Raw genomic sequence first — 12,781 nt, forward strand, 5'->3', positions numbered from 1 at the left:
TTTAAAATTTCAGAGAGCTCTAAAGTTTGTAAAGAAACGGTCTCAATAATACAAATATATCACAAAGTGGAATTCCATATGTTTTTCTATGATGAAGCAGAAGTTAAGAGATTTATTGCACTATCATAAGGAAAATCAATATAAGCAAGATGAATTAAAACAAAATGATCAAATTTGAAGTTACCTGTGTGGGGTGGATGTCTCTCTGGAAGAATCAGATGTTGAAAATTTATGATACATACAGCCTCTGCTCCTAACCATCTATCGGACACAGCTCGAATGTAATATTGAGAAGGGAGAGGTTCAAAAATTGGGATTGTGAACATCAGCAGTTGAGGTTCTTTAGTAATGACCTAATGCAAATGTGTAGAGAATAATTACTGCACAGAAAAATCAGTAACTTGAAAAATCATAGTTTGCCTTATTTCCATAAGCATTACCAACACAAAGCAATAAAGTATGTGTGCAACTCCATGTGCAAAATAGTCACATCTTTGTAAAATATTTCACTACTGGGAACAGATTTTGTTTCCATGGACTTCAAAAGATAAAAATAAGACTGGCTCTTCATCTTTTTCTTTAACAGACAAAACTATTACAGTCTTTCTTTTTTTCACCTGGAAATAACTATGCCACCAAAAGGGGAAGACAAAAAGGGACATCTGAGATTAGAAAACATATTTGTGGAAGTCCAAGCTTATAACGTACATCTGAAACTGAAAGCTGTGCTACCTAGGTCAAAATACTGTTTGACCTTATAAATCCACATCTAACTAACTTTATTTTTGTCTTGCTATGAGATTCTGAATAAAATCCTTTACCTGTTTTTTTTGAATGATGAAGTACTCTGAATGATAAATGTGATCATTAGTAGGGTCTTCTACCCAAATCCACCAGGGCTCTCCAACAGTGCCGTGTACCTTTAAGAATGGAAAAGATGGCTTTGTTATAGTTGTAATGAGGTGCTCGTGATTTGCTGGGTATATTGGATATATTCCTAAATGATGTAGCCTTACAAAGGAATAGAGAAATATAGAAATCAGAGGTAAGAGCAATATAGCATTTTTAATTGGATCAGTCTGTGTAAAGATTATGTTTCAATACGGATTTGCTTAAGGTACTTATAATATAAATGGACATGATACAAATGCAACTGAAGCTAGTGCCTAAGCTGTTTATAAATAGACTAAACTCCCAGGGTTTTCTCTAGGCTGCTAAAAAAGGACACATTCTCCTTTTTCCTCCTTGTACTTCTGTCTTCAGGTTCTGTATAGAGGATTGTCTTTTGCTATCCAGTGCTCATTTTTCAGTTAAAAACATTATCTCAGGAAAAACTGGACATTGAATTGTGACATTCCTCTCTCCTCCTCTTTCTCTTCCACTTTCCTCTAGAAAGATAGAGTAAGTGGACTCAGAAGGCTGTAGATCTAGTTATTGCTACAGGTGAAGTGGGAAGAACATAAATAGAGCCGTCTCTTGATGATTCCCATGCCATCTGGCAACACTTTATTCCATCCTAGATTTTTGTTTGCTTTGTTGTGTGCCTTACTTTGCAATGCCAGCCACAAATCATAGCTAGACGGGATGATCAGTTAAGAATTTTTGCTTCTTTGTCAGAATAAATGACTTGTGCCAATGTACAAGCATTTTGCTTAAATCTCTAGGAAAAGAAAAACGTATAGTAAAGGATTATGGATGACATACTATTAAGTGACATAGGTTTCTTATGAGGACTGTGATAAGGTAGAAAACCAGAATGAAGATGAGAAAAAGTTGGAATTATTCCTAAATTTTAGTTAATAGGAAAAACCACAAAGCACATAGTTGCTCCTAATGGCAATTTAATGCTACAGGAATCTGGTAATGATTCTCACAGCATACACTATTTTCAGCATAATTCATTATTGTGTATGTGTTTGAAAACAGTCTATTGGCTTTTGGAGACAAAAATACATATTAAGAATAGAACTAAGGTGCTTTTAATTCTTTTTCAACATGGTTACACAATAGATAAGTAGATGGATAGTAAAGACTAAGTCATTTTCATTACATTTACATTTCACTAGCAACTTCATGGAATTGAAGCATTGAAACTGAAAGGACAGAGGCCACTGCAGATGACACTGAAAAATTACAGTGAGACTATTACTTTATCAGGGTTTAGGAGAATTTACAGAGAGGAAAGAAGAATTAAGCAAGGTGATAAAGTTTAAAGCTCAGAATTTTTATTATCAACTGTAACAGCATCTTAGTTTTGGAGAGTCCTGTGACAAAGCTGCATGGGGAAAGAAGGGCAATATGTAAACAGGCAACACAACACGCTCTCCAGTAATGATTCTCAAGAACTCTAGGGAGCTCTTAAGAACTGACACATACCTGTATTTTGGGCAACGACTGCCCTAAAACTCAGCTAATTAATACTAGTTGTGTTATTCTGTATCCCTGCTGGACTTCTCTTGGCTGCAGTAAGGCTTACTTGCTCTGTCTGGGTTTGTTTACAGTCCTTTGCATCTAACAATATAGTAAGTATTTTCCACTGGGATATGGTTCACATGCTTTTACTGAACTTACAAGCTCCCAGCACTGAAAACTGCAGCCATTAAAAATTAAGATGATGTCATATCTCATGACTACAAAAATGTATCTTCTATCTCTTGTAAAGACAAGTGCAAAATTTGGATGAGATCATTCTAGAAATAAGTATCCAGATAAAGGAACTATCTTAAAACCATGAAATGTTAGCTAAGCAAGGTGTTTCAGTTAAGTATGGTATTTCAGTTTTTAATATTCTGATTTTTTTTCACTACTCCCACTCTTTGAATGGAATTTTTTTGGCAGCATGTTTTTGTACCAATTACAGCTATACCTATAAGTTTCTATAGTCTTCTTAATAGCTTGCTAAAATACTGTTTGATGATGGAGCAGTTTCAGTGTCAATGGTTGAATTTAAAAGACTGTTAGTCATTTTTAGAGACTATTAAAATTTAACAGCTTTTTTTATTTATTTGCTGTGATAGAAGTTTCATTTACTGAAGAAACAAGAAAATCAACAGCTACTTTACAAAAATAAAAAAGAAACAAAAAGATTTCCAAGTTTTAATGAGTACCAATATATAAATTCACACAAAGAGAGCTCCTTAACTTGACCCGATAAAACAGTCATAATGTTTCTAAAGCAACCATTAGGAAAACTGTGTCAAGGGAAAAAACAGCAGAAAATAGATTTTTGCTAAAGTTTTGCTATAACTTTAGAAATTGAGAATTGAAATAAGAAAGTATGATTATGTGTGGACCCCTTTTCAATTTGTAAAAATATAGAAGAAGCTACATTTTGTAGAAGAAACTAAAAGCAGATTGAGAAATTACTTTGTATTAAGATACAGTTTAATATGAAGAACAGTCATGAGTTTCTTTGTCTTTGATATATTACAGGTGAAGTGGATGAAAGATCGAATAATAAAAAATTGTTTCAATCCTAGAAAGTAATGCTTGTTTGCCTTCTGAAGTATTGCACATAAGTAAGGCAGCAAAAAATAAATCATGTTATAATTCATTTTAGGAATCCATTCAAATATTTCTGTAATAAATTCAGGTAGCAAACAAAATCTAACTTTCTATATTTTGATCATTAATCTCTCATTCGTAAGCTAACTTGTTGAAACTTCCAAAAGAAAAGAAAAAGCCTTTAGGCAGAGAAAATAAATTCTAAAATAATCTAAACGTTTGTGGAATAAAACTCTAATTTACTAATGATTAAGGTAAATTTGTAATCTAAGGGTATTTTAAAAATATTTTTTAGTAAAAGCACAGATACTTAATATCCACCTTTCAGAATGATTTATCTTAAAGTGTAAATGTCCTAAGCATAAAAAAAGAAAAATATGCTTGCCCACTGAGGTGTCTTTCCCTTGTTTCAGTAGAAAGTTTCAGAAGTACCAGCAACAATACAATGCCCCCATGTGGACATTTGTATTTCATTTACATTTATCTTACATCTTAAATCTATTTGTAATGAACAGATTCTGAATCAAAGGTTGTGGGTCTATCTAAATGTGCAACAAGTACAACTCTTCATACAAATTTGCACCATAAAATATAGATGAATATAATTCCAAACATATCTCAGTTTTTCTGTTCAGACAAATCCCAACAGAAAAAAATGCATGCCGTGATGTTGTGAATGTATATTTGTAAAGCTGTAAAGAGCAGCAGAACTTGGCATGCATGAACTGTACCTCAAGGCTTTTTTTTCTGTTTGACATTCATTCATTGTACAGACAGCTCTCTGTGTCTTGCTTTTTCTTGCTTCTTTTTGCGTGTATAACTCAAATCTTTGACTACTGTTAATATTCAGTATAAGCATGTACTTCAACATGTTTTAAACACTGCACTAACTAATAATTAACAGAAATAAAAGGAAGATCTTTGGGTGCTTTCTTCTACAAAAGTCTTAACAGTCATCCCATTCCTATTATCAAATTTGCTTCTCGGCTAAGATAAATACTTTTTTTCTTATCCAAACAGCTATGGACTCCCTGTGATCATCTCCTTTACTGAAGCTAAATTAATGCTTCCCATCCTGCCTCCACCTCCTTTATTTTTACCTGATCACTCCACGTGAAGTCAGGAGCGATGTTCAGCCGAACTCGGAGCACTGTGCGAGTAATTGGCTGAATCGTTGCTTCCATTAGGATGGAGGGGATTTGATGGACACACTGTTTTACCTTTAATCCAATCTTCACATGATGCAGCATATGACCTGCCAAGAAAACATTAGGTGTAACAGATTTGCATTTCCAGGAAAAATAATATAACTCCGACTTTCAAATAGGCTTTTAGAGAGCAGTATTATTGCTTGCTTGTTTTGCTGTTAGGTGCGTAAATGTCTGACTCTCTTGACCTGGCGTGTCTGAATATTTTGTAATACTTAACTTGAATTAGCAATTTAGAGCCTAGAAAAATCAGTATTAACTCCCCTGTTGGCTATAACTAAGGGGTTAAAATAACTATTAAGAATTCACACTGAAAACATTATGTCAAGCTAGTTCCCTTTACTGACTTTTTGACCAGGCTCTTACCAAGCCATATAGTTCTTCTTTAAAGCATGAATAATGACCTTTTATTTAATGAAGGGCACACATTTGAACTTCTACAATTCCTCTGTAGTGATTCAAAGCAGACAGAATGCTTTTCATAAAATTGAATAAAGGTAGTTAATAGCTTAGAAATACACACAACTAGTAAACAGCTCACAGCAGCTCTGATCTTTCAGAATACGCCAGTGTGCAACTGAGACAAAGGAAAAACTAAATGTTGCAATGTTTATTTTCTATCACAGTCATGGTAACTAAGGCAATAAAGTGATTATATTAATTAATTTTTTTTCCTACTTGTATTTTACAGTTGAAATCTCTGCTCCCCTGCTCTTCGTTTTAAATCTGAAGTATATAGCAGTGATTTCTTTTTTTCCTGAAAAATATGGCAGCTTCTATCTTATTTAGGGAAAGAAGGTTGATTTATCACATCTACACTGAAATTGCTTATATAATTATGTGGTGCATATTTTAGATTTTAAGTATAATGGTCATAAGAACTTACTGTGAAAAGCTACCTTACAAATGGCTACCGGTATTTCCTGGTATCATTATGTGGTTCCTGAGCATACTTTTCCCATTAACAAAAAAAAAAAAAAAAAAGAAAAAAAAGAAAAGAGAAGAAATCCCGTTATTTGCACTATGTGCAAAGTGAAAAGGTGATACAAAATTTTTCTTGCTATTGCATGAAATTTAGGAGCATAACATCTTGCAATTGCTAATATTTTTGTATTCATCCTGACTTTCCCTCTTCGGTTTTTTTTATTTAACAAACTGGCAGATTTTGCCTCACACAGGCATTTATCTATACTCTGAAGTAATGAATGGTGATCTTGCTTAAGCAAATCCCTAATGCAAAAGTTTTAATGCATATTTAATCAGTTTAACTTGTGGTTGGTAAAATAAGTACACCTCCAGCAAGTGGATTATTAAAACCCAAAACAATTACATTGGTACAGCTCGGTGATACATGCAGTACTAGAGCATACTTGCACAGTAACTACCTTTTGCAATTAGGCGGTAAAATTTCAGAAATCATGTTACATAAAGATAGGCGACAAATTCAAAGATATGACTCAATAAGCTTACGTAGGCAAGTACATTTTCTAATGCCAGAAATAATTTTCTATATCATCATGTGTGAGGTGAACTTCTGTGTTTGTATTTGACAGCACTGAGGTTTTGTACACTTATTTGCTAGGGGAAATAAGGCTCCTCTCCCAACTGCTGTAAAATATTATAAAACTCTCCCCACCCCCCCTTTTTTTTAAATAGTCACATTTTGAGAAACTATCAATGGCGTTTAAAAAGTTAAAATCTTCTGAACAAAAGCTGAGTATTCAATAAAATAGGCATGTTTAACAAAAGAAGAATACATTTGCTTATTCCACAATGATTGTCATCTGTATTCTGATAAACCAGGACTGTTTATCTCAGATAACATAGTGGTTTCTTGGCTTTCTGGAAATTCCATGATTACACTGCACTAGCGCATAGATTGGTGTTGACCAATTTGTGGTACACTGGAATCCAGGATCTGTGCACACAACATGCTCTTCATTCACTCAGAGAGCTGGCACCCATCTGATGCTTTTATCCCTCCCTAAGCCATGGACTGAGTTAGCCGGCTAGCCCCTGTCTTTTTTAGTCTACTCCAAGGTCACATGAACCTTTAAAAAGGAAGAAATGCCAAGACTGAAATTAGTCCTACGGAGTAGAGAACAAGGCAGTACCCGTAAGCAGTGCCTTTTCCCATTTCAACAAGGCTTTGAATTCAAATAAAAATAAGGTGGCTGCCAGGCAAGTGCTTCCTTCACACCCTTGGTGTCAGAAAAAGAAGGTAGGCAGGAAGAAGTATGCCAAGTAACAGCACTTCACAGAGATGCACAGATCAACTTGCTTTGATGTTTATAAGGCTGAAGAACACGAAATGTCATTACATATAGTCAGCAATGATCTATTTTCACAGATAAATCCCAAGTCTCATCTACTTCCATACCAATATAAAACAAAACTAGACATTTTATAGGTATATATTGATATATTTCCATCTTGTCAATACTAATTCCACTACACTGAAGGAAGCAAAACTGGTTTTCTATTTTAATAAAAAAATTATTGCTTCTCCAAGGGCAGGTATGGGGAAAAAGAAGCATTAAAAAAAGCTGAAAGCACTAATACAATTAATGGAAAAGAATATTAAGTAATAAAAACACTGCACAAATACATACCAAATTAACAAATCTGGAAAAAAAAGTGCTATAGTGCTTCTGAATAGAAAACCACAATAATGCCAGCACTTCTAATAAAACGTTATACTTTTAATACCTTTAAAATTACTACATATTATAATGCACAGTTAAAGTAAGCCTTTAAAATTTTCTCATAGTGCTTTGGCTTAACTTATTAAATAAAAATATAGCCTCTAATTCTGCAAGGTTTTACACTATTTATCCAATTTTTCCAACCTAAATTAGGCATGTAACAAAGCTTCCTGAAATAAGAATGTAGTTCTCCTGTGAAATGACAGAAATATCAAGTCAGAGGTCACAACTTCTGAAAAGGAGTGCCTATGAATTGCATTTTTACTATTAAAATATTTTTTTTTTAAAATGACAGTTTGTTTATCAGCTATTTAGCAATAACAGGTGCAAAGAAAGCCCCAATAAGAAAAAATACACTAAGATACGACAAAAAACCCACATTAGAAGCATATTTTTTTCCCAACTTCAGCCAGCTGGTGGACAGTTTATGCACAACAGTTTATACACACATACTAGAAAATGCCATTATCTCTATCAGTAGGCTTGTGGATTTTCTCATTATCAAAGTGTCAAATCCTTTAAAAAATTCCATTAAGGTTCTGCTGCAATGACACCAGTGACAATGAATTCTCTGTGTTCAATGAAAATTAAAGCAGTGTTTCAGAAGCAGGCCATTTACTGATAGTAAACCAGGACATAATAATCTGCTTTCATTCTTTTTAATGTTAATAGTATTTCAATTAAAAAAAAAAAAAGCGCCATATTTTGCCAGCTGGCAAAAATAAATAGAGGCTTTTATAGTAGTGTATTATGTAATGTGAGCAAGAAGGGAAGCTCAGGTCAACATAAGTGTGTATACATATATGTAAATATATGTCAATACACATCTGCATTCCACATGTGTTCTGGGGTTGCAGGGACATGGCCTAGCCTTACCTTCAAAGCTCTGCCATATTACAAACTGTGGAGATTGAATAAATGTTCTTTACTGGACAGACCATAATACCATATTAATGTGTGTATGTGGCTTCCAGATCAGAGTGATTACATTAACGAGTAGCTCAGATTTAGTTCTAACTTGCCCATTGATAACTAAAAGTTTAAGCAGATCAGCATTGCTGATTTCTCACCTATTTCATCTTTTCTCATGTCCTTCATCTTGTCTATAGTGAGATTCTTCTCTTCCAGCTTGGAAAGGACGGATGGTGGTAACACTGAGAACTGTCTCAAAGGGCTAACCCAGCCCCACAGCCGCTTGTCAATGACTTTGCTGAGATTCAGTAGTCGATATGTCATTGCAGGCCAACGTTTCCTAAGGGCAATCTCAAAAAGGGCTCGAACAATACGAGCTGCATTCTGGAGAGTGGAAAAAAAAGCAAAAATGTTGTAATTCTTTCAAGTATTCTTTGTAAAATGAAAAGGATCCCATAGACTGATCTTTGACAAACCATAACAATAGATTTTTCTTTTCAAACTTATTTCAAACATTCTTGAAAACTATTTTTTCCATCAGTCTACTGGCAGAACTACCTCATGATTGCCTACAGAAATTATGGAAAGAAACATGTGCAACTTATTAAAGTTGTAGTGGCAGGTCTGTCACAGAATTTTGATCACAGTTATGCTAACATTAGGGAGTACTATATTTCTTGCATCTCAATCACTTCTGAAACAAATTCACTTACCGTATTTAATATCTTACTCTTTCTTCCCCCGTATAATACACACCTGCAAACTCAGTTGATATGGAAATCAAAGTTTTAATTTTTCACTTCAGTTGTGCTTCCATAATAGCGTTCCATTTCACACTGATTTTCAAAACATTTGCACAGAAGTTTAACAGTAGTGACTTTTTTTTAACATGTTACTATCTTCTGAGACTATTGTATAACCACTGGATAAACCTGCTTTGGACTTGGAAAAGTAATTACTAACATAAGATTGAATGAGGTTAGTCTTATCCTGGAAATGTAAGTTATGGCATTCCTTTCATAAACTTATCAAGCTGTATTATGAAGTTGTGCGGTTTTTGGTAGGGTTTTTTTTTTGCCTACCGGTGCTATGCCTGGATTAGCAGTTCTGTTCTTGATTCACTGAACAGAATACAATCACTCTCTACTGGCTCTGTAATGCCAATAGGAATTAAAAATAGAAAATTACTTTTTCATGATAGGAAGCATATGTTACTAAAGAAACACATTTCTTTTACTTTGAAAGGATAAATGACTTTCTTAATAGTCACTATCCAATTAAAAATATTCACAAATTGTTACACTGGTTCCACATGTACAATTTATGAAGATCTGAGAAGATGACCATGTTGCCTCATTGAAAATGCTGTAATTGAGACAGACAAATGAAAGCAATTGTCTTGAAAGAAAAGATTAAAAGAATATACTGAAAATCATCTTGCTGTGCAAGTACCACAATTTTTATGATGTGCATAATGATTTCAGAATTTTCTTATTTATACCTATACATGCTATGAAATGTAAACACTTCTGAAGAAGATCATGTCAGTACGAAGATCTCACTGAAAAATATGTATACTTTTGAATATTTAACTCTTATCTTTAGCACAAACTAAATGCAATTTTACAATCAATTCTTTCTAAAATGGTTTTGTAAGGATAAGAAAAAAAATGATTCAATGCAACATGTTGCTGCATGTTTAAAAAAAAAGGAAAAAGAGACATAGGATGGGCTAAAAGGTAAAACTTTCTAATCTATTTTATACATTCATTATTGTTGCACATCTGGGATTGTCTAAGAGCATTTTATCACTTGGAGTTCTTCAGGATCCAGAATTCTAAACTTTCAGGCAACATTCCTTTCTTTCTAAGATGGGCTTTAGTTCTGTAAGCAAGCAGCTCTCTGTCACAGATTTGCAGTTCTCTTTTTATTCTGTGTAATAACTAAACATGCTGTACAACTATCAACCATTCAGGTGACAAATCAAGCTGAGAAACAAATATATAGATTGATATGTACATTGTATGATTGCGTCTAGCAATAAAATTGTAATAGCACATCTTTCTTGTGTAAACCAAGGTATGTGAATAAAACAAAAATTATGTTTTGCAGAGTAAAATATAAAAGTACACAAAACCTAAAAAGAGATTGCAACAGTTTTCCAGATTTACAAGAAAATCCACTAAGTTAAGAACAAAGTTTCTGTGAAATCTCAGTTAGAGCTGTATAGTAAGACTACAGGGATAATACAAACCAAAAGGACATTCATAATTAACAAAAAAATGGAAGTCTCCCAAGGTAGGCTTTTGCAAATCTTGAAAATCTTGCAAATACTTAAATATTATACCACACAGGTACACACACACGGCTCTGATTTTTAAATAAATTTGCATAAAAAATGTACAAAAATAGTTGCAGATCAAGCACTAATATAACTGTAAACACACGGGAGAATGAACACAGCGGACGACAGCAACAGATATGTAAAAAATACCATTTTTACCTGTGCAACATATGCAGAATCTGAAATAAGGGAGAAGCTGTCCATCTCCCCTCTGCTAATATATGTTTGAAGGAGGATATTAATTTTTCCATAATTGTTTTCCACACCTCCTGGAGCAGGAAGTTCACAGAAATCATTCAGTAAGGTATGCAGCTCTTCTATTTCTTCTTCTCTTACCTAAAACACAATTATACATTATGAAGAGGCTGGAGCAATTTGATAAAAATTTTTACTCTGAAATCAAATTTTCCTTATAACATAGTTATATTATTTTTAAATGGAGCCTCTAGTTTTAAGGAAAAAAAAAAAAAAAAAAGCACCAAACCCACATCTTCCACAATGTACCTAATAGGCCATAATTGAAACTATCTTAATAGTGACACAATTACATTTTATTATTCATCACCATCTATTAAGGTTGCCATTGACATACAAAAATTTGATATGCCACAAAAATTGAATCTTCTGACCCTACCATCCTTCATCTGATGAGATTTCATTTTTTATTTGACCAGAGTAAAACCTCTGTCCATCTGGATTAGGGCAATCTTGAATTAACATTAAATGTACTCATTACAGTTACATAGTTTGCATGCGGCACAATACATTTTTAACTCAAAACTATGAAGTACTATGATTCATGATATTAAAATTTTCACTGTTAATAAGATTAAGTCTTAATATGAGTAAAGAAATATTAATATCTATGGTTTGAATAATGCATAACATTTCACATTCTAACTGATGACCCCAACATGGCAAAACCAGCATAAATCTACATATTCTTTGATTTACTGATAGTCTGTTAGTGTAAAACTTATTTAAAGAGGGTAAATGTTTGGTCCCCGCAGGGAACCAGCTGGAAGTAATTTTCATTTGGACCTGACTACCTGACATACAAAAGACCCTGAGACAATTGGGTTAAAATCCCCAACTATCCAGCCACTGGTCCTACAGGAAAGAAAATTATGAAGGACACAACCATCACAGATGACTCCAGTGTCAGGGGAATATTATGCTCTGCTTACAACAGCATTTTTGATAATTTTTTCTGCTCTTGCATAGCACAGTACAGGTCAAATCAGATCTGTATTTCAGCTACTGGTGACTCACCTATCTCAAAATATGGAATTTTTAAAGGCATTATGGAAACACGATTCATATTAACAAAAGTCACAATTGTATCACACAGAGGGCTAAATCCTGAGTTACTTTCGCAAAAATCAGTTACTAATTTTGCCATTCAATGCTGCACAGCAAATGAATCACATAAAATTGGAAATGATGGTTACTGATGCCATACCATAGAAATCTGAGAAAGCAAACTAGAAAAACTATGCTTTAGTCAAGAAGCATCACTACTAACTTTATTACAAATATAGCAACATGTCACATCATATTTTCCATATGCCTTCCTTTTAAATACTCAATTAGGCTAAATTTAGACCTAGCAAAGCAACATCACTATCATAAAACCCCCTTCTAGTTTGGAAAACATTTCATGTATCACTGTAAAACCTCACTCTTATAATCTTCTATAATAGAAGAGATTACAGCAAAACAGAATTTCTCCATTAGATAAAGAGATGTTAATACTCAGAAAACGTGTGTGAATATGTAAATATGTAGATGGTGAGAGATTCACACTGCCAGTTTGTAGAGCCAGGTGAATGAGAGCCAACTCTGATCTTAAAATTGTATAATTGTGGTAAAATGGCAATGAGCCCAAGCTAATAAACCCTGTGGAGTCTGGCTCGCACCTCTATGAAATGGAAGCATGGGCAAACAAGCTTGTGCCAGCTTGCAATGTATTGTCTTGTGTCCTACCCACACAGGAGGCAAAAGGGAGGTTGGATCTGAGCTGAGTACACTAGTACAGTAATCTTCTAGCCTGCACAAAAAAATCTGTTACAACAACAGGATTTCTGCTTGGATTTCAATTTTTGGAA

At 33.8% G+C, this 12,781-nt stretch overlaps 1 protein-coding gene across 1 annotated transcript in view; it reads right to left on the bottom strand.

Moving 5' to 3' along the window:
• The window catches only part of ASCC3 (activating signal cointegrator 1 complex subunit 3), a 280,977-nt gene that overhangs the window by 74,710 nt on the left and 193,486 nt on the right, over window positions 1-12,781 (bottom strand). Inside the window, exons 20-24 of the mRNA XM_055809674.1 lie at window positions 10,833-11,009; window positions 8,488-8,713; window positions 4,605-4,759; window positions 822-920; window positions 185-353 (exon numbers count right to left, since the gene is read on the bottom strand). Coding sequence (XP_055665649.1) covers window positions 185-353; window positions 822-920; window positions 4,605-4,759; window positions 8,488-8,713; window positions 10,833-11,009 — 826 coding nt within the window. The remainder of the gene's footprint in view (window positions 1-184; window positions 354-821; window positions 921-4,604; window positions 4,760-8,487; window positions 8,714-10,832; window positions 11,010-12,781) is intronic.

The sequence above is a fragment of the Falco peregrinus genome, chromosome 7 (genome assembly GCF_023634155.1).
Source record: "Falco peregrinus isolate bFalPer1 chromosome 7, bFalPer1.pri, whole genome shotgun sequence".
NCBI lineage: Eukaryota > Metazoa > Chordata > Aves > Falconiformes > Falconidae > Falco > Falco peregrinus.